This window comes from Bos indicus x Bos taurus, chromosome 11, assembly GCF_003369695.1.
Source record: "Bos indicus x Bos taurus breed Angus x Brahman F1 hybrid chromosome 11, Bos_hybrid_MaternalHap_v2.0, whole genome shotgun sequence".
Classification (NCBI taxonomy): domain Eukaryota; kingdom Metazoa; phylum Chordata; class Mammalia; order Artiodactyla; family Bovidae; genus Bos; species Bos indicus x Bos taurus.
In genome coordinates this window covers 81,942,532-81,966,887 of record NC_040086.1, presented here as the reverse complement: position 1 = coordinate 81,966,887, position 24,356 = coordinate 81,942,532, and the positions used below count along the sequence as shown (strand labels likewise).

The 24,356-nt window shown below is 42.8% G+C and overlaps 1 protein-coding gene across 2 annotated transcripts in view; it reads left to right on the top strand.

Annotated features, from left to right (window-relative positions):
• The first annotated feature begins 237 nt into the window (after window positions 1-237).
• The window catches only part of DDX1 (DEAD-box helicase 1), a 40,266-nt gene continuing 16,147 nt past the window's right edge, over window positions 238-24,356 (top strand). Inside the window, exons 1-13 of one of the 2 annotated variants that reach the window (XM_027556033.1) lie at window positions 238-523; window positions 11,305-11,356; window positions 11,667-11,730; window positions 12,844-12,873; window positions 13,655-13,751; window positions 15,663-15,710; window positions 17,344-17,427; window positions 17,787-17,870; window positions 18,245-18,321; window positions 19,178-19,250; window positions 19,726-19,802; window positions 19,915-20,029; window positions 20,960-21,098. In XM_027556033.1, the coding sequence (XP_027411834.1) occupies window positions 481-523; window positions 11,305-11,356; window positions 11,667-11,730; window positions 12,844-12,873; window positions 13,655-13,751; window positions 15,663-15,710; window positions 17,344-17,427; window positions 17,787-17,870; window positions 18,245-18,321; window positions 19,178-19,250; window positions 19,726-19,802; window positions 19,915-20,029; window positions 20,960-21,098 (983 nt within the window). In that variant the 5' untranslated portion in view covers window positions 238-480. Of the gene's footprint in view, window positions 524-8,377; window positions 8,479-11,304; window positions 11,357-11,666; window positions 11,731-12,843; window positions 12,874-13,654; window positions 13,752-15,662; window positions 15,711-17,343; window positions 17,428-17,786; window positions 17,871-18,244; window positions 18,322-19,177; window positions 19,251-19,725; window positions 19,803-19,914; window positions 20,030-20,959; window positions 21,099-24,356 lie in introns of those variants that run through there. The other variant, XM_027556034.1, reaches the window with a different exon arrangement.

The following is a 24,356-nucleotide window of genomic DNA, read 5'->3' as shown; positions in this document are numbered from 1 at the left end:
AACAGTACTGGAGTGGGTTACCATTTCTTTCTCTAAGGGATCTTCCCAACCCAGGGATGGAACCTGAGTCTCCTGCATTGGCAGGCAGATTCTTTACCACTAAAGAATCTGAGAAGAGCCACCTGGGAAGCCTTCTTGCATCTAGAGGTGGAGCCTATTTCTCTTCCTCATGAATCTGGGCTGTGCTGGTCATGTGACCTGTAATGACAAACGGAACTTGGCAGAAGTGACACTGAGCTACTTCCACAGCTGACTTAAAAGGTACGCAGCCTTGGCTTTCTATTTTGGGGCCCTCTCCCCTTGAAACCCAGCTACCGTGTAGGAAGTCTGTCTTCCCTGGATTAATCCTGCTGTGGGAAAGCCTAAGATGGACATCTGGAGACAGCAAGCCCATGGATGGGAGCCCTGCAGTACCAGGCATGAGAGTGAAGCCTTCTCAGACTGTCCAGTCCAGCCCACCAGCTGAATGCACCCAAGGGAATGACCCCCAGCTCATACTGCGTCGAACAGAAGAACCAGTCAGGTAAGCCCTGCCTAAATTCCAGGCTCACAGAATCATGACCAATAAATCAGCTATTGTACTTGTTTGGAGGTATTACTTAGCAATAGATAACTGAAACTGAAAGAGGAAGGCTATTGTAGGGAGAGGAAACAGCATAAGCAAACATTTAGTGGAGAGAGGCAATCTGCTCTATGCAAGGAATTCTACATGGTCTGATGTGTTGAAGGGTACAGTGGCCTTAGGGTGCCTGCTGATAGGGAGGTCTGGTGTGTGCCATCCTCTGGAGGGTGGAATCAGGAGTCTACTACCAAGAGATTTCAAAGTGGAGAGGGTGTCCTGGTGGAAGGTTGACCACATCCACTCACAGCATCCGGATGTGAGAGTGGGACCATAAAGAAGGTTGAGCACCAAAGAACTCCCCTGTAGCTCAGATGGTAAAGTGTCTGCCTACAATGTGGGAGACCTGGGTTTGATCCCTGGGTTGGGAGGATCTCCTGGAGAAGGAAATGGCAACCCATTCCAGTATTCTTGCCTGGAAAATCCCATGGACGGAGGAACCTGGTAGGCTACAGTCCATGGGGTCGCAAAGAGTCAGATATGACTGAAGGACATTTCCTTTACTTTACTTTATAACTGTGGTGCTGGAGAAGCCTCCTGAGAGTCCCTTGGACTGCAAGGAGATCAAACTAGTCAATCCTAAAGGAAATAATCCTGAATATTCACTGGAAAGAACGATGCTGAAGATCCAATACTTTGGCCACCTGATATGAAGAGCTGATGCACTGGAAAAGATCCTGATGCTGGGAAAGATTGAAGGCAGGAGGAAAAGTGGGCAACAGAGGATGAGATAGTTGACTGGCATCACCAACTCAATGGACAGGAGTTTGACCAAATTCCAGGATATAGCGAAGGACAGGGAAGCCTGGCCTGCTGTAGTCATGAGGTTGCAAAGAGTTGGACACGACTTCGCAACTGAAAAACAACAACAGCAACAACTCACAGCAGGATTCAGGATCCAGAGCATCGCTGCTAAGTTCTCTATTCTCCTAAGACATAGATCTGTGGGCAAACTTCCTGGGGAAGCTTTGAGGAGTGAGACACTACCTGGGTGGGAATGATAAATGGGTTTGTATTATGTATTGGGAGGAAGGACTTGGGGGATGGGTTATATAATGAAAGTATTGCATTTTCTAATTGACTTCCTTCACATTAAAACAATTCTCTCTTGCTGTTTCCTTCTTGGTGATGGCTAGATCCTTAAAAGCTGGGAAGGAGGGCTCAGGAAATTTAGGGTCATTTCCTCCATTGCATATGGCACATTCATTTCATCTTCATTTTTGGTTGTGAAGAAATGAACATATATTCAAGCATTGTTTTTGATAGTGCCTTCATGACTGGGGCCATGACTTTAGAGCCACAGTAAGTTTCTTACTGCTCTACTCTAGAACATTTCAAGAAATGATCTGAGTGATCATTACACAATATCTCTATGGATGAATGTTTCATCTCCTTCCTTCATATCTGTTAGGAATGTGTTAGGTGGCAAGCCAGAGGGTATTAACAGTAGCTCAAATATATAAGACATTTTCCAGCTACAAGACATCTAGCGGCAGACAGACCTGGGCTGGTAACGTAGCTCACCACCATTCATCAAGGATCCAGTCTCCTGATTTCTGCTTCAAAAACCTTAGCATGAAGCCATCTTAGTGGCTCATCTCTGCCTTTCCAGGGAGCATGTCCAGAAGACAAAGAGTATCTGCCAGTCAGATCTTTCCTTTTTAAAAAGGAACTTTTATTTTCATCTAGGCAGAAGTGGATCTCATGCTGTCTCTCTACAAGGGAGTCTGGAAAGGCAACCTTTTCTTTTTTTCTTTTCCCAGGCTGTATAATAGTGCTTCCCTGGTGGCTCAGAGGTTAAAGTGTCTGCCTGCAATGCGGGAGACCTGGGTTGGATCCCTGGGTTGGGAAGATCCCCTGGAAGAGGAAATGGCAACCCACTCCAGTATTCTTGCCTGGAGAATCCCATGGACAGAGGAGCCTGGTGGGCTACAGTCCACAAGGTCGCAAAGAGTTGGACTTGACTGAGTGACTTCACTTTCACTTTCATAACAGAGAAGGGCAAGGGGAAAGGGTGAGGGCTTTGCTGGTGGCTCAGACGGTAAAGAATCCACCTGCAATACAGGAGACCCTGGTTCAATTCCTGGGTCAGGAAGATCTCCTGGAGAAGAGAATGGTTACCCACTCTAGTATTCTTGCCTGGAGCGTTGCATGGACAGAGGAGCCTCGAGGGCTCCTGTTCAAGGGGTCACAAAGAATCGGAAATGACTCAGCATCTCACACTTTCACTTCTCTTTCAAGGGGAAGCGGGAATGTGTGTGGCCAGTCCATGGACTCCTTCATGGGGCCCATCCTCTCTACACTCTCAAGGGCCTGGGTAACTCAAGGATGTATTTTTTAGGGCTGCCTTTGCAGTTAAAATCCATCTGGTCTGCAGTGACCTATACTACACCTTACCTGAAAATTCGTATCACAGTCTCTCTTGGGTGCACGGATATTACAGGAAAATTCCACCAAACACTCTTGGCTATGGGTCCAAAACGTTCAATTACATAACATGCTGGGTTATTGTGAAGTTATGGAAATAAACGTTGGTGGAAAAGTCCCAGCTGGGAGTTTTAATTACCTTTGCAGGTTTATCCAGCATGGCTGCAGTTACCAGTTTGGTGCCGTCAGCTCAGCTACAATTTGGCGCCACCTAGTGGTGGCTGTCTTCCCACCTAATGATTTATGTAGAGTTTCCGGGACCAGGTGGAGAAGGGAATGGCAATCCAATCCAGTATTCTTGTCTGTAAAATCGCACGGACAGAGGCTCATGGTGGGCTACAGTGCATGGGGTTGCAAAGAGTTGGACACGACTGAGCAACTAAGCACACACAGATAAAGAAAAGCTGCCTGGCTATTTTCATCACAACTATAGTCTCATTTCTGTTATTAAATTATTGGGTCCAGTGTTATGTGGAGAAGGCAATGGCACCCCACTCCAGTACTCTTGCCTGGAAAACCCCATGGACGGAGGAGCCTGGTGGGCTGCCCTCTCTGGGGTCGCACAGAGTCGGACACAACTGAAGTGACTTAGCAGCCAGTGTTATGATCAAAATTCACAACTTGAACCAAAAGGACAGCTTCCTTCTCCCCAGCTTAGCAATACGGTGAAGGGTGCAATCACTCTCATTTCTGCTCTCCTGTCTCCCATTAGCTATTGTTTCTGACCCTTGGGGAGAGATAACATCTGGGAGAAAGGAGACTCACCTTTGGTTGGCAGGTCCCTTTGTGATCTGAATCTGGTGCTCTTGGGTTCAACCATGCCCAAGGTTGATTTTTTTTAGCTCAGAGGTACTTTTTGTTGGTTTCTTGGGAGATTCTTGTGCTGGTATTCTCCAAACGCAACTCACATGATGCAGGTGACGTCTGTCCTCAGGTTAAAGTGTTAGTCCCTCAGCCGGGTCCAATTCTTTGCGACCGCATGGACTGTAGCCTGCCAGGTTCTACTGTCCATGGAATTTTCCAGGCAAGAATACTGGAGTGGGTAACCATTGCTTTCTCTATGGGACCTTCCTGACCCAGGGATTGAACCTGCGTCTCCTGCATTGCAGGCAGATTCTTTACCATCAGAGCCACCAGGGAGGCCCCCATCTGTTTAAAAGTATGAATAAAATGGGGTCCTTTGGGGATCTGTCTGCTGCATCCCTTAGCTTCTCTAGGCAGCTCTCTTGGGCACATTCCCTTTGAAGAGAGCTTCAAGGCCACACTCCACAGGTGCAGTTAGCTCTGAGGGGGAAGGTCACACATATTCCCCCGCAGTTGCTGGAACTGTAGTCTGCTTACACAGCTGCCTTCTCTTCCCTCCGGCTCTTTTTCTGCCCTGCTGCCTTGGTGCCTTCTAGTCACAGCTTCTCAGAGTATGCCTTCTGCTTCCCCAACTCCTGAGATCAAAAGTTCTGAGTAGTCCCCCGGAAAATGCTTCATCCCTTGAGCTAGGAAAAATATGGGGTATATGGTATCTATTCAGAACTGCTACACTGCATAACTCTCAGGTGTACCACTTATATAAATTGGTACAAAATAGAATGAGAATATAGAATATACTGTGAATGGTGCCCCCTGGAGGTGGGAGGCTGCAGCTCGGCCTGATTTTATTACCTTTGGAACTTCAGGTGGTGGATCCTCTTACAGGTCCTAGTGTAATAAGAGAGGTAACACACATAGGAGAAGGGGATGACAGAGGATGAGATGGCTGGATGGCATCACTGACTCGATGGATGTGAGTTTGAGTGAACTCCAGGAGTTGGTGATGGACAGTGAGGCCTGGCGTGCTGCAATTCATGGGGTCACAGAGTCGGACACGACTGAGCGACTGAACTGAACCGAACACACATAGACAGTGCTGTGCACTGTTGTAGATGCTTTACCTATTTTATTCAATCCTCATACCAATCCTTCAAGGTCGACATTATTCATGGTTATTTCACAAAAGAGTGAACTGAAGCCCAGATTTGTTCAAGGTTACACAGCTGAGTGCTATCATTGTAAACAACTGTTTTGTTGATATCTATACAACAAAAGTCAAATTAACTTAAAAACTTTTTAAAACAAGAAAAACCAGTTTAGAAAGCTTCCTTGAGGTCTTCTCAATGGTTTCGCAGATGCTGCTGCTGCTAAGTCGCTTCAGTCGTGTCCGACTCTGAGACCCCATAGACGGCAGCCCACCAGGCTCCCCCGTCCCTGGGATTCTCCAGGTAAGAACACTGGAGTGGGCTGCCATTTCATTCTCCAATGCATGAAAGTGAAAAGTGAAAGTGAAGTCGCTCAGTCGTGTTGGACTCTTTGCAACCCCATGGACTGCAGCCCACCAGCCTTCTCCGTCCATGGGATTTTCCAGGCAAGAGTACTGGAGTGGGGTGCCATCGCCTTCTCTGTCACAGATGCTAATAACAGCAATTAAGAACATCAGCAAAAAACTTGAAAAAACACAAAAAATATCTAGCTATTGTTTTAATGAGGTAAAAATCTTTTTCTTTTAAAAAAAGGAATTACCACAAATGAATTTTTAAAAAGTTCTTTGGATGGTTATTCAAAATGGGATAAGTAAAATAGACATCTATGTTGATTAAAACAAGATTTGATATTACTACCCTATGTAAAGTTGGCTTCCCTGGTGGCTGAGACTGTAAAAAATTTGCCTGCCAATGTGGTAGACTCAGGTTTGATCCTTGGGTTAGAAAGATCCCCTGGAAAAGGGCATGGCAACCCACTCCAGTATTCTTTCCTGGATAATTCCATGGACAGAGGAGCCTGGAAGGCTATAGTCTATGGGGTCACAAAGAGTCGGACATGACTGATGACTAACACTAACGCACACCTAGCAAGAGGCAGGGCTAGAATTCAAACCTAGAGAGTATGGCTCCCGAAGCTGTCGTTCTAAGTCCATCTGAAACATTTTGCCTGAGGTTTTCTTTTCTCCTGTCCTTCTGTGGCTAGCTACTCATGGTACAGCAAGCACCCTGAGGTTACGCAGATGTGGCTCAGCTACCACTGCTGTCCAGTAGCCACGTGGCTTTCGGTTCAGTTCAGTTCAGTCGCTCAGTCGTGTCTGACTCTTTGCGACCTCATAGACTGCAGCACGCCAGGCCTCCCTGTCCAACACTAACTCTGGGAGCTTGCTCAAACTCAAGACCATCGAGTCAGTGATGCCATCCACCATCTCATCTTCTGTCATCCCCTTCTCCTCTTGACTTCAATCTTTTCCAGCATCAGGGTCTTTTCGGTGAGTCAGTTCTTTCCATCAGGTGGACAAAGTATTGGAGTTTCAGCTTCAGCATCAGTCCTTCCAATGAATGCTCAGGACTGATTTCCTTTAGGATGGACTGGTTGGATCTCCTTGCAGTCCAAGGGACTTTCAAGAGTCTTCTCCAACGACCACAGTTCAAAAGCATCAGTGCTTTGGTGCTCAGCTTTGTTTATAGTCCAACTCCCACATCCATACATAACTACTGGAAAAACCACAGCCTTGACTAGACAGACCTTTGTTGGCAAAATATGTCTCTGCTTTTTAATATGCTATCTAGGTTGGTCATAATTTTTCTTCCAAGGAGTAAGTGTCTTTTAATTTCATGGCTGCACTCACCATCTGCAGTGATTTTGGAGCCCAATAAAATAAGGTCTGTCACTGTTTCTCCATCTATTTGCCATGAAGTGATGGGACCAGATGCCATGATCTTAGTTTTCTGAATGTTGAGTTTTAAGCCAACTTCTTCACTCTCCTCTTCCACTTTCATCAAGAGGCTCTTTAGTTCTTCATTTTCTACCATAAGGGTGGTGTCATCTGTATATCTGATGTTATTGATATTTCTCCTGGCAATCTTGATTTCAGCTTGTGCTTTCATCCATCCCAGCGTTTCTCATGATGTACTCTGCATATGAGTTAAATAAGCACGGTGACAATATACAGTCTTGATGTACTCCTTTTCCTATTTGGAACCAGTCTGTTGTTCCACGTCCAGTTCTAACTGTTGCTTCCTGAGCTGCATACAGATTTCTCAGGAGGCAGGTCAGGTGATCTGGTATTCCCATCTCTTTCAGAATTTTCCACAGTTTATTGTGATCCACACAGTCAAAGGCTTTGGCATAGTCAATAAAGCAGAAATAGATATTTTTTGGAACTCTCTTGCTTTTTCAGTGATCCAACAGATGTTGCCAATTTGATCTCTGGTTCCTCTGCCTAAAACCAGCTTGAACATCTGGAAGTTCACAGTTCATGTATTGTTGAAGCCTGGCTTGGAGAATTTTGAGCATTACTTTGCTAGTGTGTGAGATGAGTGCTGTTGTGTGGTAGTTTGAGCATTCTTTGGCATTGACTTTCTTTGGGATTGGAATGAAAACTGACCTTTTCCAGTCCTGTGACCACTGCTGAGTTTTCCAAATTTGCTGGCATATTGAGTGCAGCACTTTCACAGCATCATCTTTTAGGATTTGAAATAGTTCAGGTGGAATTCCATCACTTCCACTAGCTTTGTTTGTAGTGATGCTTCATAAGGGCCACTTGACTTCACATTCAGGATGTCTGGGTCTAGGTGAGTGATCACACCACCGTGGTTCTCTGGGTCATGAATATCTTTTTTGTATAGTTCTTCTACGTGGCTTTAGATGGGTTAATTTCTTGACACTTAGTGTCTTCATCTAAAGATGTTAATACTCCTTGGCAGAGCTGATGGGAGGATTAAATATTCGTTTACTTTTCCTATCTTTCTGCAAAAAGAAGAGTCAAAACTGTATGAACATCAAACAGATTTGAAATTTTCAATACTACATCAAACACTGAGGCTGGGAGGCTGGAATCAGTCAAAAATATTTAATAAATGGCTATTGGGTGCCAGGCTCTTCTCTCCCTAGTATTGGTGGGGGAGGGGGGGGGACGGGGTGGACATTGAGTTCAGTACATTCTCTCCAGGTCATTCGCATACCAGAAAGCCCTGCTTATTATCTTTGAGAAGTTGAGGGGTCTGAAGGAGGCAGCCGAGATAACACAGTTTTGTTGTCGGATCATCCTGGGCCCTTGTGTGAGCCTCATTACGAAAGGCCTGCTTCCTTATACGTGTGAAAGTGGTCCTGATGACACACAGCATACTTGACGTAAAAGGTAACTCTGAGTTCGTCTAATGATGACGGGTACTGGCCACTCAGGAAAACCAAGGCGCAGCTGAACTGGGTCTCCGCTGTGAGGTCCAGGGGCGGGTCTTTCTGTGCCCGGAACCGTTCTGTCGAGGCTGTGTGCCTGCCCGGACTTGGAAAGCAGCAGACCCGGGCGGGGGCCGGGTAGGGAGCGGAAGCGCCAGCGGCCAGCGCGCAGCGTGTCCGGGCGGAGGGAGGGAGCGCGAGCTGAGCGGCGGAGGACGGGGCGAAGATGGCGGCTTTCTCCGGTGCGTCCGCGGAGCAGGGGGGCCGGAGCGGGCGGCCCGATCGGCGCCTCGGCTTGGGCCGAGGGGCGGAGTGGGGCCGCGCAGTTCAGGAGGGAGCTGTCTAGGGCGATCTCTTCCTTGCCCGCGCCCGGGGCGGGTTCGGGGAGGACCAGTGGCAGCGCGGGAGGCCCGATCGGTGCGTCTCGCTGTTGCAGGGAGACAGCCTTTTGCTGTCTGGATGCCGGCTGGCTGGCCGGGCCTCCCCGGTGCTCGCTCCCGTCTGTCTCTCCTTCCAGCCGCCCTTCACCCTGCTGTCCTGCCCGATGCGGCGGCGATGCTGCAGCTGCGCTCGGAGCCCCGGGCCTCCTGGGCTTTGACGTGGCGGGTGGTGCAGGGAACCGTCTTCTGCCCGCGCCCGGGGAGGGGCGGGCCGGGCAGGGAGGCAGCGGGGCGCGCGGAGAGGGCTTCCTTGGAAGTGACCATCCTGCATCTAGAGTTTTCCCCAGGCCCTTCCAGAAGGAAAAGTCCTAGGCACAAACCTGATCCTTCTTTGTTGTTAAGCGCCGTTAAATCAACCCTAACGTTATATATACCTAAGCTATAGGGAAAACCTTTTCAGCCGCATAAACACGAGGTCAGCGCACACTTTTAAAAATCGTTCTTTTCTGGCGATACCCTCTTTCGTTCCGAAAAGGAATTTGAGATGGCTTACGTAACTGGACAGTTGTTTTTTTCCTTTTTCTTTATCATTCTTCCTTTATACGTCCACAAGTTGCAGTCAGCCTTCCATACTGAAAGTTGTACATTTACCTAGCAATAAATGTATGCAGTTAGGCCAACCATCTTTAATGTTTGTTATCCTATTAAGGTGACTTCACATATAACCCAGTATTGTTACTTTCTTCATTTTTCTACTATTAGAACATTAGAAATTACAGATTTTTAGTTGGGAGGAAGATTTCTGGTGGTTTTAGTTGGGTTTCATAGGAGACGAGAGGAAATCTGCGTAAACTGGGAGCTGCTTTTCTTTGACCAGCTCTCCTAAAACAAGATTTCAGAGCTCAGGTGTGCAGAGCAGCTAGCTCCAGGTTGTCGTTTTGTAGGGTCACTTTGAGAGTTATGCACAGATTTCAGCAATATTAGGGTAACGGGCTGGAAGAGTCTGTGATGTGAAATAAAGACAATAGTGGAATTAAAGAGCATGAATATTGCTATTTTTCTTTTGAGTATTAAAAATGTTCTGTTTAAAGAAAACATGGTTTCAAAGCAAATCTGCAAAGAGCATGACCAGTGTGGAACAAGAAATTGCCTGGAATTTGCTGAAAGCCGTCTTTAGTTGGTGCTTGCAATGTAATAGTTAATATAGATGCAGCCTATTGAAGACCTTCCCCCTTTTTTCCAAGCAGTTTGCATTTTAGGAGAGAGAATACACCTAGACTCTCATGGGGTCACTTTTTAAAAAGGTCAGCTTGGCTGTACTTTTGACCTGGATTAGTTTTTCAATCTGTGGATTTCGTCAAAGAGATTGAGGGGTAGAAGAGCCTGCCTTTTTGGAAGAGATTTTTATACTTTCTTATGTCATCAATGTTTATATTAACTAGGTCACTATATAAAATGTTGGGGCTTCCCAGCTAGCACTAGTGGTAAAGAATCTGCCCACCAGTGCAGGTTCCATCCCTGGGTCAGGAAGATCCCTGGAGAAGGAAATGGCAACCCACTCCAGTATGCTTGCCTGGAAAATTCCATGGCAAGGGAGCCTGGCTGGCTGCAGTCCATTGGGCCACAAAGAGTTGGGCGCTACTGAGCACACATATAAAATGTTAGTATTGTATCTACTGTTGACTGCTAATATGAGTCTTCTCACTTGATGTGGTAGAGGGGGGCGTGTGGGAGCTACTTTTGCAGTGGATTATAGATTTATTTTGTCTTTTTACAAACGATTATAAGAAATACAAAATATCCAAATAGTTTATCTTTGGGGTTGGATGTATTTGAGTATTGTTTGTTTTTTAATAGAAATATATACTGTTGTATAGATAACTAATAAAAGCTACAGTTTTAAAATGCAGACTTGAAAGATCACTTCTTATTTGGAAAGGAAATTTAAGAAATACAACTGACTATTCCATACAACCCTACAGTTCATTTGAGAAGTGATGAAATTTCAAAATCCAATGAGAAATAACCCGGCCTATTTATTTAGGATTCGCTTTGATGTAAATTACTTAAAACATGTGAACAGGTAAGAACAGAGAAGTTCTTCAGCTGACATTTCTGGTTAACCCAAGTTCTCACCACCAGCCCCTCCCTTTCAGTTCATCATAGTTTTGATTATGGCTACCTGTACATGTGGGCTCCCTCTTCTTACCTGTTCATTTGTCTCAGATCGCTGAGGGTATTCACATGGTCCTCACAGAGGCAAGACACGTGATTTCCACATCATCTCTAGATGAAACACCAAGGTACTGGTCTGGAACCTCTCCAATTCTGGCAGATTTCTCACTAGTGGTAGGAAGGAAACTGTCACCGGTGGCTGCTGTATATCATCCCTAAGTGGCAGCTGTGTTCCAGGTGCATTACATATGAGTATCTGTAATCTTCCCATATCCCTACAATGCAAGCAGTATTTTAGCTCCATTTTCTGTGGGGAAATAGGTATGGAGCTTGCTTAAGGTCACATTGGTAGTGAGAGCTTGAATTTGACTTTCAAGGTCTTTCTCCAAAATTTATACTCAGTAGACATTTGAGTGTTGCTTCAAACCTGTTTCACCACTGAATAGTAATTTTAAGAGCAGTATAATTTGTTTAGTACTATGTGTAATCTTTAAAATTAATTTTTATTTTCAGAGATGGGTGTTATGCCTGAGATTGCACAAGCCGTGGAAGAGATGGATTGGCTGTAAGTACCTCTGTCTTTAAAAACTTGTATGTTCCTGTGACAGCAGAGTTTTACAATTTAAAATAACAGTGATTTTATCAAAGATTGTTGGGCCCAGTTGGGTAAGTGAAATTCAGTTTTGTTGTTGTGATTCTTTAAATTGTAGAATTTCCTTTTTAAACGTTGATATATTTTTAGCTGAAAAAAGATTGTTAGTATTTACCAAATAAAATTCTCATCTAGGTTTATTGTTTAACATGACTTAATGAGCTTAGGTGATTTTTTTTTCTTTCTTTTCACTAACTAAAATTCTTCAAAATGATTCTTCTAGTCTCCCAACTGATATCCAGGCTGAATCGATCCCCCTCATCCTAGGAGGAGGTGATGTCCTTATGGTATGTTTAAACATGGTGGGGTAGTCGGAAGCCAGGGAAACACAATTCTGGGGCTGTTTGTAACCGCACACTTAAAGAGGCCCCATAGGCTTAAAAATGATATTTTCACCAGATTAATTTTGTTTATTCACCAACATTGAAGATCCATATGCTCCATTCAAAATAAGTAGGTAGGAGTTGCGGGGAACACAGAGGTGGATACGATGCAGTCCTTGCCCTTCAGAAGCTTAAACCCAGTAGCTCAGTAAGACAGGTACACAGATAAATGTCATACAAGGGAGGATTTGCCCAAGAAACGCAGTGTGTGACAAGATTCAAGTGGGGATGCAGTTACTCTTCTGCTTGAGGAATTGTAAGGGACTCGGCTTGGAGGAACTAGATTTTGGACAAGGGACGATAAAGGAGAAATGCCCTCCAGGTAGAGAGCACATCGGCAAAAACAGGGAATAGGAGAATGCAGGGTACGATCCCAGAGTAGTTCACTCAGGTGGTAGCATGCCATACGTGTGTCTGCGGTGTGGGGGTGGAGAGGTGTAACTTGAGGTAAGATGGGAGTATATGGTGGGTCAGATTATCTGAGCCCTTTCTTAAGGGTCATGGTAAAGAATTTGGGTGTTTGTTGGCAGTGGGGATCATTGGACATGTTTAACTAGAGATGCCTTGCATGGTTAGAAGTGTGTTTTTTTATGAAGACTGATTTGGTAGCAGCTTGTAGTATAGCTCTGAGAGGTGAGATGCAGTTGCTGCTGCTGCTAAGTCACTTCAGTTGTGTCCTACTCTTCTCGACCCCATGGACTGCAGCCTACCAGGCTCCTCTGTCCGTGGGATTTTCCAGGCAAGAGTACTGGAGTGGGTTGCCATTGCCTTCTCCAGAGCTTCAGTTAGGGTGTTAGAACAGTGAGGATTTAGATTTGACTGTTAGCAATGGGAAAAGCGAACAGATTGCAGAAGGAATGGAAAAGAAATGGCAAGATTGGCAGTAGTCAAAAGAATTGAATGAGGAAATCAGAATAATCTGGCTAGCTTGTGTATCGTTAGAGATTTCTACATGCTATCACGTTAATTTGATTTCTTTAGCTGGCAATTTAAGCTTTATTTATTTTTTTCATTTAGGCTGCAGAAACAGGAAGTGGAAAAACTGGGGTAAGTAAACTTCTAAGTTGACTTACTTTGTAAGAGTTGATTTTTAAAGCAACTTTTGTTGTTCAGTCACCTAAGTTGTGTCCAGCTCTTTGTGACCCTGTGGACTGTAGCACACCAGGCTTCCCTGTCCTTGACTATCTCCTGAAGTCTGCTCAAACTCCTGTCCATTGAGCCGGTGATGCCATCCAACCGTCTCATCCTCTGTCCTTCTCCTGCCTTCAGTCTTTCCCAGCATCAGGGTCTTTAAACATTGGTTTTTGCTTTGAAATATTTAATCAAATAGTCTCCTTCCAAAATGTAAAAAATTTGTTGCTTGCCACTGAGAGTGATATTTTTGTTGCCATGCCAGCTAATTCTGAAAAAGATTTACAAGAGTATGGCTTTAAGAACATAGTTTTAAACTGGTCTTGGAAATAGTTACAATATCTTTAATATTTATACTCACTTCTGAATTCTAATGTAGTGGCTCCAGTAATAAAGAGGTTGCAATTAGGTTGATCTCCTATTGGTCTAGACTAGAGAATAATATTTATCCTTTTCAGTTCAGTTCATTCTGTGGGTCCCTATTGCTTATTATTTTGGGCTGTTGGCTGGCTCCTATTTCTTTCATTCAGTCAACTCTTACTGTCTTACTGGTATTTTGGCTTTGGGCAAATTAGAGCAGCAATCAGGAATATGTGTATTATTTAAGGTGCATGCATAATTCTCACAATTTACATTGATTATTAAACTGTCACTGATATCTCATTACTAATATAGAGCACTCTTGTTTCTTCGCTAGGCTTTCAGTATTCCGGTTATTCAGATAGTGTATGAAACTCTGAAAGACCAACAAGAAGGCAAAAAAGGAAAAGCGACAATTAAAACTGGTGCTTCAGGTGATTTTTTGCGTATTATTAATTTCATTTTGTATAAATTAGTAATTCTCATGCTAGATATTTAAAGACATGAGATTTGAGTGTGCACTTTTATTGTTGATATATGGGGGATGGTATTGTCACTTGGTGTTGTGGAAACCATTAATGCTAAAAGAGTATAAACATTGAAAGACGATCTCTTTTAAAATACTAACATTAGTATTAATTCCTTTGAGAAAATACTGGCATTTTGGAAATTATAGTTATTTTAATGTTTTTCTTAACTTGATAGCTTTTATGCCTAATATTGAAGATAAAGGGCTTCCTTGTGTCTCAGCTGGTAAAGAATTTGCCTGCAGTTCAGGAGACCTGGGTTCGATCCCTGGTTTGGGAAGATCCCCTGGAGAAGGGAAAGGCTTCCCACTGGAGAATTCCATGGACTGGATTGTCCTTGGGGTCGCAAAGAGACACGACTGAGCGACTTTCACTTTCATTGAAGATAAATTGGAACGATGTTTTACAAAGGCATTGAGGAAGGATTTTACAAATAATTGGTAGAGTAAAACCCCACAGTGGTAGAAAATACTGCCTTCTACAGGGAAAGAGGCATGCGTTGTCCTTTAAGGAAGGAGCCCAAGAAGTTAAAATGTAAAGTGTACATTTTAAACTCAGTTTCGTATTTTCAGTCCTGTCTCCATGAAGATTGGTTCTGTTGGTGCCGTCGACAATCTTACATCAATTTTCTCATCTTTAAATTTTGTCACTTTTATTAAATGGTTTCTGAATTCCATTCTATCTTGAGTAATCTGTGATTTTATTAAGTCACTTTTGTTTCATGAAACAAAACTCGGTTGTGACACAATTGCAAGCTTAAGTGGCATGAGCTGGCATATCAACTGTTTTCTTCTCAGGAGTTTGAAAGTAACAGTGTTAGAGAGTTTGTAGAATGAACTTATTTGTAAATGAATTGTGAGATAATGGATGTGAACACTAGACTATTAGTCTATTTAGAAATAGTCTCAGAACTTGTAACGGCTATCAGCCATCTTTATGAGAGATGATGATGAAAGGGAACACTCCACAGAAGATAACCTGAATGGTTGTGGTTCTAAAAACCATGTCCTGTTACAGATAAAGAAGCTAGGTACTGAAACATGGAGAAACAAAGAAGAGAGATGGTGTAATTGTTAAATCATTGAAGGGATCTGGAGAGAGAATATTGTTCTCGAAAGTACTGTTTAACTTAATTCCTAGTAGCTCACTTGAGCCCACAGTGAATGGAGACGCTCAGAGAACATTCAGAATGTTTAAGCAGATGGTAGATACATTTTGACCAGAAATAGTCCAGAAAAGATTTCTATCTTGGGCCGAAATTGGGCTTGAAAACACATCGAGTTCTCTTTAGCTATTGCGATTCTTTGGTTATCCAGACTCATAAGATACTTTAGAAAAGGAAAATACTGATTCCCTAGACGTAAGGAAAAAAATACTTTGTGACTTTTGAATTATTTAAGATAAAGGACTGGCTTTTCTTTTAGTTATGATAAAGTGATAATTGGACTCTGATACATTGGTAGGTTGTTTTCACTATGACTGAAGTCGCCAGAACTTCATTTTATTAATGCTCTCATAGTTAGGACACAGATCAGTGCCATCCTGTAAAAAGGCACTGAAACAAGAGAGCAGAAAAGGTTTTAGCCCTTGGTGGGTCAGTGACTATTATTTTTGACATGTTTCAGTTTTCAGTTTCAGTTTTGCCTTTAATCAAAACAGCAACACTTTTAATTGTACATTCCAAATAGTGTGTAAAACTATATTGAACCTAGAGGAGTTATGGTATGATATAAAATATAAAGTATTTGCTTTATTTTCTGTAGAATGTTTTAAATTATGTTTATTTAGGGTTAACTTTTCTTCTTTTAATTTGCTTAGTGCTGAACAAATGGCAAATGAACCCATATGACAGAGGATCTGCTTTCGGTAAGTGGAGAGACTTTAGCAGCATATTTATAATTCAAAAGCTTGTTTTTAATGCAATGCTGAGGAAAGATAAAGAATCCTTATAAACTTATAAGGGGTTCTTGTGTTGATGGATGATAAAGGGTTACTTATTTTAGTAAAAAAGAGGTAAACAGCCAATAAGGAAAATGGGCGAAGTATGTGAATAGGCAGTTCACAGAAGAGCAGATCCAAATGGCAATAAACATGCAAGGTCAAGTTTACAGGTAGTAGGGAAGTGGAATGTAAAAGGTACAGTGACTGTGTTATACCATCTGATTAGCAAGAATCCAGAAGAGTGATACAAACGTACAAATTGGCTGCCTCTCTAAGAAGCAGTTCCGCATTATCTTTTAGTATTTAAAGAATGTATATTCCTGGAAGATCAAGCTCATTGGGAAAAAATTTCCCGTATGCAAGGATATACATTCAGAGCTGTTGGATGCAATGTTATTTCTAATGATAAAAACTACCAGCAAAGTAAATGCTGCTGCCAGAATAGTAAACAAAGATTAGGGTGTATCCATGGACTCTTGTGTAGCCATTAGGAAGAACAAATCAGAACTGTAGAGTTGACTTGGAGGAATTTTCCCCAGGTGTCAGTGAGGAAGAAAATCAGGATACAGAGAAAGGTAGAGGGGGCCTGAGGAATCATGACAAAAACAAGCAACCCCAATGCTGCTGTTCACCATGTGGTATCTAGATTAATTATGTACATACGCATAAAGAATTCTAAATACAAAAATGTTTAGGATTTACCATTATCACAGAACTTTTTAAAAATTCAGAGGTTTATACTCGTGACATGAGTATATCATTATACTCATGAGAATTTATACTTTGAGTAAATAATGTAGTTTCTGATAAGGAAAGGAAAATGTGTGATGAGGTGCTTTTTCAAAAGGTTTCTTCTATAGTCAGGTGCCAGATATGATTTGCAAGCCCAAGCCAGGACAAAAGTTGCAGTTTCTAGTAAAGATAAAGGCCAAATGCTTTACTTAAAGCCGAAAAGCACCAATTAGCGCTATGACTGACTGTGATATATAATATAGAACTTCATGTTTGAGAGTCCTATGTTAGCAATAATAGCCACAGGGTTATTTATTCAGACTTTTCCTGCTTTCCCTTTGTGATTGCTGGATCTGCAGATTAGGGAACAAGCCAGGGAGACTTTCTCTTTTCCTTTTAGGGTAGCATTCATTCAGACTCTAATTTCAGCATAAAATCGGAGCAACCAGTGTCATCCTTAGTATCCATTCCTTAAGGGACTCTAGAGAACAGTTGTCTAAGTGTTGGTGGTGCAGCTGGCGTCGGTGCAAGTCAGGTTAGGTACTGTGTTGATTCCTTTTTGTTGTGGTAAAATGCTGTCCAGGTCAACAGGTCACAGTAAAGAAACTAGTCCCCGACCTTTGGCATGGCCCTCGAGGGCCTGAATGGGGGCGGTTACTCACACAGAGGATGCTGCTGTCCTTCAGCAATCAGCAGCTCTTAGTCCTTGGAACATTGCAACAAGTGAAAATTTATCTTATTAGTGAGACTGAATGATGCTTATTTCAGAGTGCGTGATTTACATCATCTGTATTGACATGGTTTTCTGTGTTTTTCTCAAATCCAGCAATTGGCTCAGATGGTCTTTGTTGTCAGAGCAGAGAAGTAAAGGAATGGCATGGATGCAGAGCCACCAAAGGCCTAACGAAAGGTATTAAACAACATTTGTGCTCCTACAAACTTTTGGGGAGATGTATTAGTACATGAACTTACTTTAAAGTAGCTTTAAAGTGAGGATCGGAAAAGATTTTTAATGTTGCAGAAAGATCTACAAGTCTTCATCTGGAACATATAAAATGTAATTCAGAAAGAGTAGAAAAGTGTTGTTGTTCAGCTGCTAAGTATCATCTGAGTCTCTGTGACCCCATGGACTGCAGTATGCCAGTCTCCCCTGCCCTTCACTCTCTCCCGGAGTTTGCTCAGATTCACGTCTAAATGGAAAAGTGGCTGCATGGTAAATGAATCATGTGTACGATTTATGTAAATCTCAAAAGTATTTTGTCCCTGTAGGGAAGCACTACTATGAGGTATCCTGTCATGACCAAGGGTTGTGCAGAGTTGGGTGGTCTTCCATGCAAGCATCCCTAGATCTTGGTAAGTATTACTAAATAAACTGAGTTTATTGATTTCCATTTGTGAATTTTTAATGTTTTGTTTTAGTGGGGAGTGAAGTAATAAACTTAACCATACAGAGTTTATATTTAGAGACATAGAAATAATATTATTTACCTATTCCCTACCTCATTCCAAGAAAGATTTGAAGTCCACCAAAAATAGATACGGTAATATCATAAAATCAGGAGGAATAATGTTGAGGGTAAGAGTAAAGTCAGTAAAGTTAATTTGCATTAATACAAACCACATAATACTTGTAGATGTTTCAAATCTTCAGCTTTTAAGCTGCTTTTATGGTGCTTTTCACTTTATACTTTTTCTTCCTACACTTATAAAATACTTTTAAAATCTAGGTACTGACAAGTTTGGATTTGGCTTTGGTGGAACAGGGAAGAAATCCCACAACAAGCAGTTTGACAATTATGGAGAGGTAAGTTGTCTTTCAGAGAAGGCAATGGCAAGCCACTCCAGTACTCTTGCCTGGAAAATCCCATGGATGGAGGAGCCTGGTGGGCTGCAGTCCATGGGGTTGCTAAGAGTTGGACGCAGCTAGGCGACTTCACTTTCACTTTTCACTTTCACACAATGGAGAAGGCAATGGCAACCCGCTCCCGTGTTCTTGCCTGGAGAATTCCAGGGACGGTAGAGCCTGGTGGGCTGCCGTCTACGGGGTCGCACAGAGTCGGACACTACTGAAGCGACTTAGCAGCAGCAGCAGCAGCCGCAAGTTGTCTTTAATGACTCAATCATAGCTTAGTATGTTTTCCTGCATACTTGATCACTCGTGACATGACTGAGAGTATAGAAACGATTGTCAAGTTCAAGTGAATTTTCTGAACATTTTCCACAGAAAGTTCAGTTTTGGACTGGGGTGAAGAAATGATACAAAATGAAAAAAAACTACTTTTCATTTATACCATTCATTAGCCCCTCCATAGTTTCTTTGTGTTCACCCCATTTTGATTTGGGCTTTGACTTTAATACTTGGGGTGTTCATTTCTTCTTCTGAATTATGTTACATCTAAATACACTTGTTCTGGTAACTTGTGTCTGTAGTAATGTGGATGAGCCTTAATATCATGTGAATTCTAAGAAGTGTGTCCGATGCTTCTATTATTATATGTGATGTGCTGGAGTAGGCATTTTTAACATCTGCATTAGAATTTTAAGTAATTATTATTCAATACTAGCAGCAGCACTTACTTTGGATGCAACTGTATTTGAACTTTTAACCTTATTTTCAATTTTGCTTTTTATTAACAGTACCTGACTTTTTGGTTTTCTAGGAATTCACTATGCATGATACCATTGGATGTTACCTAGATATAGATAAAGGGCATGTCAAATTCTCCAAAAACGGTAAGCTTTCTGTGGGTTGTTTTGTTGGAGACTATATATGATATTCAGTATTCGTGATTTTTAAAATCCCCTCACTGTCTTCAGTCCTCTTTCTCTTCCTCCTTACCTTTCTTTTAGACAAATGCTTACTGAACATTTGCCATGTGTCAGGCAGGCTGGTAGGTTCTGGAGATGCAGCAGAAAAGGAAGGAGACACATTTATGTACAGTTCTGTGGGCTTTACCTACTGGTGGGGGAAGCAGACAAATCTGTGATATGTTAGGAGGGAGCAGTGGGCACTGAAAGGGTATGTAAGTCTGGGTGAGGGAATGGAAGGTGATGGTCTGGGGTTGGTCAGAGGAGGCTTCTCTGAGAAGGTGGTATTAGGCAGCACAGTTAATGCCAGAACCAGTAGATTTGACAGTGTGAGCATGTGGCGGTCCTTTTCTGGTTGTTGCGATTCATTTTCTGTATCTCTCTCTCTTTTTTTTTAAAGGCAAAGATCTTGGTCTGGCATTTGAAATACCACCACATATGAAGAACCAAGCCCTGTTCCCTGCCTGTGTTTTGAAGGTAATTAGAGATATCTTGCTGTGACTATAAGCTAATTTGATCTTCATCATTTCATCCTGGTTAGTTTGCTCTTAGGTTCAGAGTTACCATTTTCTCCTTTATTCAATGCTAGAACGCGGAACTCAAATTTAACTTCGGGGAAGAAGAATTCAAGTTTCCACCGAAAGATGGTTTCGTTGCCCTTTCCAAGGCGCCGGAGAGTTTCGTTGTCAAGTCGCAGCACACAGGTAGGTACTGCACCCGATGGGGTAAGGGTTTCAAGAAGCGGGTGTTGTGAGAACTCCAGTGACCGAGGCTTCTCGCAGTGAGGTCCAGGTTCTCTTCGGCTGGTTTAGTCTCTCTCGTTTATTGAACACGTCAGTAAAATTCAGGGTCAGAACCCAATTCATAAACTCCCAAGTATTAGTTTCAGGCCGGGCATTTGGGGGAAACTGATCATAATGACGATGATGGTGTCTCAGGTTTACAGGGTGTGTGCTTATTAAATGCCATGGCGCTGTGCTAGGTGTCACGTGCGTTATTTAGTCTTCGCAACAACCCTGCAAGGTGGTTTTACAGACAAAGAACTTGAGGAATAGGGACTTGACCGAGGTCACAGGATAAGTAAGCGGTGGAACTATATTCAAATACAAGCCGTTTGACTCTAGAGCGCACACTCTAACCATTGTGCTGCCTAGTTTGCTTCAGTTATTTAAGCTCAGTACATCTCAAAGCTCATTTATCACAAAGGAAAGTGAAAGGAAAGGAAAGTGAAGTCGCTCAGTTGTGTCTGACTCTTTGCGACCCCACGGACTGTAGCCTACCAGGCTCCTCCGTCCATGGGGTTTTCCAGGCAAGGGTACTGGAGTGGGGTGCCATTTCTCTCTCCAGAGGATCTTCCCAACCCAGGGATCGAACCCAGGTCTCCCACATTGCAGGCAGATGCTTTACTGTCTGAGCCACCAGGGAAGCCTATTTATCACAAAGCGTATGATCAATTAAAATGACTGCAGCTAGTTTTAAAGAAGCTGTATTCATTTTAGCAATCTTTGTTTTGTTCGACTACCATCTGTATTGCTTGACAATTGTTTCTGAGATTTTTGGTGGAATATTTGCGCTTGTCGTCTTAAAAACAGAAGTATCCTGAGGTGTACCCCAGTCTTCTTCATTCTGTTCAGGTAGTGCACAGGTGGCGCAAACAAAGTTTCTCCCCAATGCTCCAAAAGCTCTCATCGTCGAGCCTTCCCGGGAGTTGGCTGAACAAACTCTGAATAACGTCAAGCAGTTTAAGAAATACATCGATAATCCTAAGTTAAGGTAAGGAGTCCTCTTGTATTCAAACGCCTGTTGTGTTTAGACCTGAGACGTTTCAGAAGAAGAGTAAAGTAGGAAAAATCAAGGGAGAAATGCAGGGCGTGTACATATGCACATGGATGTGTGTGTAAATATATTTGATTTTGCTATATAGTAGCAGTTAGTTTCCATATAAAAGTCCTGTTTAAGTGAGAAAAGTTCAATTAAAAAAAAGTGGTGGTGTCGTTAGTCTCTCATTCATGTCCAACTCTTTGCAACCCCGTGGACTGCAGCACGCCAGGCTTCCCTGTCCTTCACCATCTCCCGGAGTTTACTCAAACTCATGTCTGTTGAATTGGTGATGCCATCCAACCATCTCATCCTCTGTCGTCCCCTTCTTCTCCCACCTTCAGTCTTTCTCAGCGTCAGGGTCTATTCCAGTGAGTCAGTTCTTCACATCAGGTGGCCAGAGTACTGGAGCTTCAGCTTCAGCATCAGTCCTTCCAGTGAATATTCAGGGTTGATTTCCTTTAGGATCTGACTGGTTGGTTCTCCTTGCAGTCCAAGGGACTCTCAAGAGTCTTCTGCAACACCACAGTTCGAAGGCATCAGTTCTTCGGTGCTTAGCCTTTTTTATTGTCCAGCTTTCACATCTGTACATGACTACTGGAAAAACCATAGTTTTGACCATACTGGCCTTTGCAGGCAAAGTAATGTCTCTGCTTTTTAATATGCTGTCTAGGTTTATCATTGCTTTTCTTCCAAGGAGCAGGTGTCTTTTAATTTCATGTCTACAGTCACCTTCCACAGTGATTTTAGAGTCCAAAAAGTAAATTGAGATTTTCCTGTGTCTCTTACATAAAGAGTCATAATTTGCAAAATAGAATCAGAGTAAAAATTCATTAAAGGATCCCTTTCATTAATTTTAGCTTCATCACTTCATTTGCATAGATAATGTATCACTCTGTCTCGTGTGTTGGTAAACCTGACTTGGTGGTTAACTCTCGCCTGTCTCACAGTGGTGACCACCTTGCCTGTGGGCATCAGGCTGGTCGCTCTAGTTGGGGGGTTCTTTCTGCCACTGTGGGGAGACCACAAGTCTAGTGAGCTTGGGGAGCTTCTGGCTCAGTAACAATCCCTTTCAATTACAGAAAAGCCTTTTCTACCTTCTCAATACCAGGAAAGCCATACCATACATAACATCTGTCAGTTGATTTTTATTAATTTCGCTTTTAATGACCTTTTCTTACTGAAATATAATTCACATTCACTGTTAAAATTCACTGTTTAAAGTATACAATTCAGTGGTTTTTAGTATATGGTTATGAGATTGTGCAACCATCCACACGATCTAACTTCAGAAACTTTGAATTATTGATGTCCCATAGGCGCATCTTTTGGAGAAGGCAATGGCAACCCACTCCAGTACTCTTGCCTGGAGAATCGCATGGATAGAGGGGCCTGGTGGGCTGCAGTCCATGGGGTCGCTAAGAGTCGGACACGACTGAGTGACTTCACTTTCACTTTTCACTTTCATGCATTGGAGAAGGAAATGGCAACCCACTCCAGTGTTCTTGCTTGGAGAATCCCAGGGATGGGGGAGCCTGGTGGGCTGCCGTCTTTGGGGTTGCACAAAGTCGGACATGACTGAAGCAACTTAGCAGCAGCAGCAGGCGCATCTTTTAAATATTAATCTGTCTTACAAGTTAAACTTAATTCAGGGATAAATTTATACTTAGTAAAACTTTTTCGGTAAAATAATTTGTAATTTTGTCTTAAGGATTGATGCACTTCATTCTTTCAGTAACTGTCTGAATACCTACCTAAGGTGTGAAGACTTAGGTTAGGGATTAGGGTATAACTGAGAATTCATCTTTGCTTTTATAAAATTGTGTGCAAAAGTGGAGACAAGAGTGGTGGGGAGAGAAACAACACAGCAGTAATGTGACGAAACGCCCTGAGGCCACGACAGAGGGTGTCACACAGAGTACATTTCCAGAGCGCCTGCCTAGTATCAGGGGCTTGGAGCTCTTCACAGGGGAGTGTTTTTGGAAGAACATAACATGCTCATATAGATTGATTTTTGCGCTCTAATTATGGGTAAAGATTAACGTGCATCTGGACAAAGCCTGGAAGGGAAGATGGACGATAAGATCAGTTTATTTGTTAAGATGATCAAGTGGAGTGGTTCTCATTTCAGTATTTAGTACTGTTGAACCTTTCCCTTGTTTGAAGACCCAGCTCAAGTCCTGGTTCTTTCTGGGAAGCTAATGTATCGGTACTGGCCCAGTCCTTTCTCCCTCCTCAGAGATTGACTGACTGCATTTGCCTCCCTGTAATCCGTACACACCGTCACGTTAGCGTTCCTGGTCTTAAATGTGCATAATTTTACTCGTCCCAGCTCAGTTTTACACTCATTAAGGCAGGGGCTGGTCTTTCACATTCCTCAGCCCTGCAGTGCTCTGCTCACAAGCGTAGATTGTTACGTGTTTGTGTAGTTTTTCGTTCTGCTAAATTTGTAGACGTAAATATATCTGATTACAAAGGTAGATAAGAGTAAAGTTTTATAAAAGAAATGATAGATTTAGGACTGTAGTTACTGAACCCAGAAGTTAAGGACCTTATTTGAAACTGCACATTTATTGATCTCTCCTCTGGGTATACGGAATCAGATTTCCTGGAAATAAGAATTAGAGCTCTTTTGTTTGTTTGTTTTTTAAGGAAGAATGGCCTGTCTTCCAGGTGATTCTTAAGTAGCCAGTTTCGCATCTGGCGTTACCAGATTTAGGAAACATAGTGGCTCTAGAGTGGTAGGTGGTTAGGGACGTGGCAAGGTAATAGACTTGCACAGAATAGAAGGCTTTTTGGTTTTTCATTTTTACTATCTGAATCGCTTAAGGTGGCAGAAGGCAACCATAAAGCCATTTTTTTATCTGTCATAGAATTTATGAGACTAAGTGTTGACACCTTCTCTGTATTTTCTGCTGTTTTTAAAATGAATGATTAAAAGTTGTCTGGCCACCTTAGGAAGTAATTTTGTAGGCTATTTATAAAAAAGAGACAATCTTTTTGGGAATAGCTGTGGTGAGATATGGGCTTCCCAGGTGGCTCAGTGGTAAAGAATCGCCTGCTAATGCAGGAGACGCAGGTTCCATCCCTGGTTGGGAAGATCCCCTGGAGGAGGAAACGGCAACACACTCGAGTTTTCTTCCCTGGGAAATCCCAAGGACAGAGGAGCCTGGCAGGCTACAGTCTATGGGGTTGGACACAACAGAGCTACTG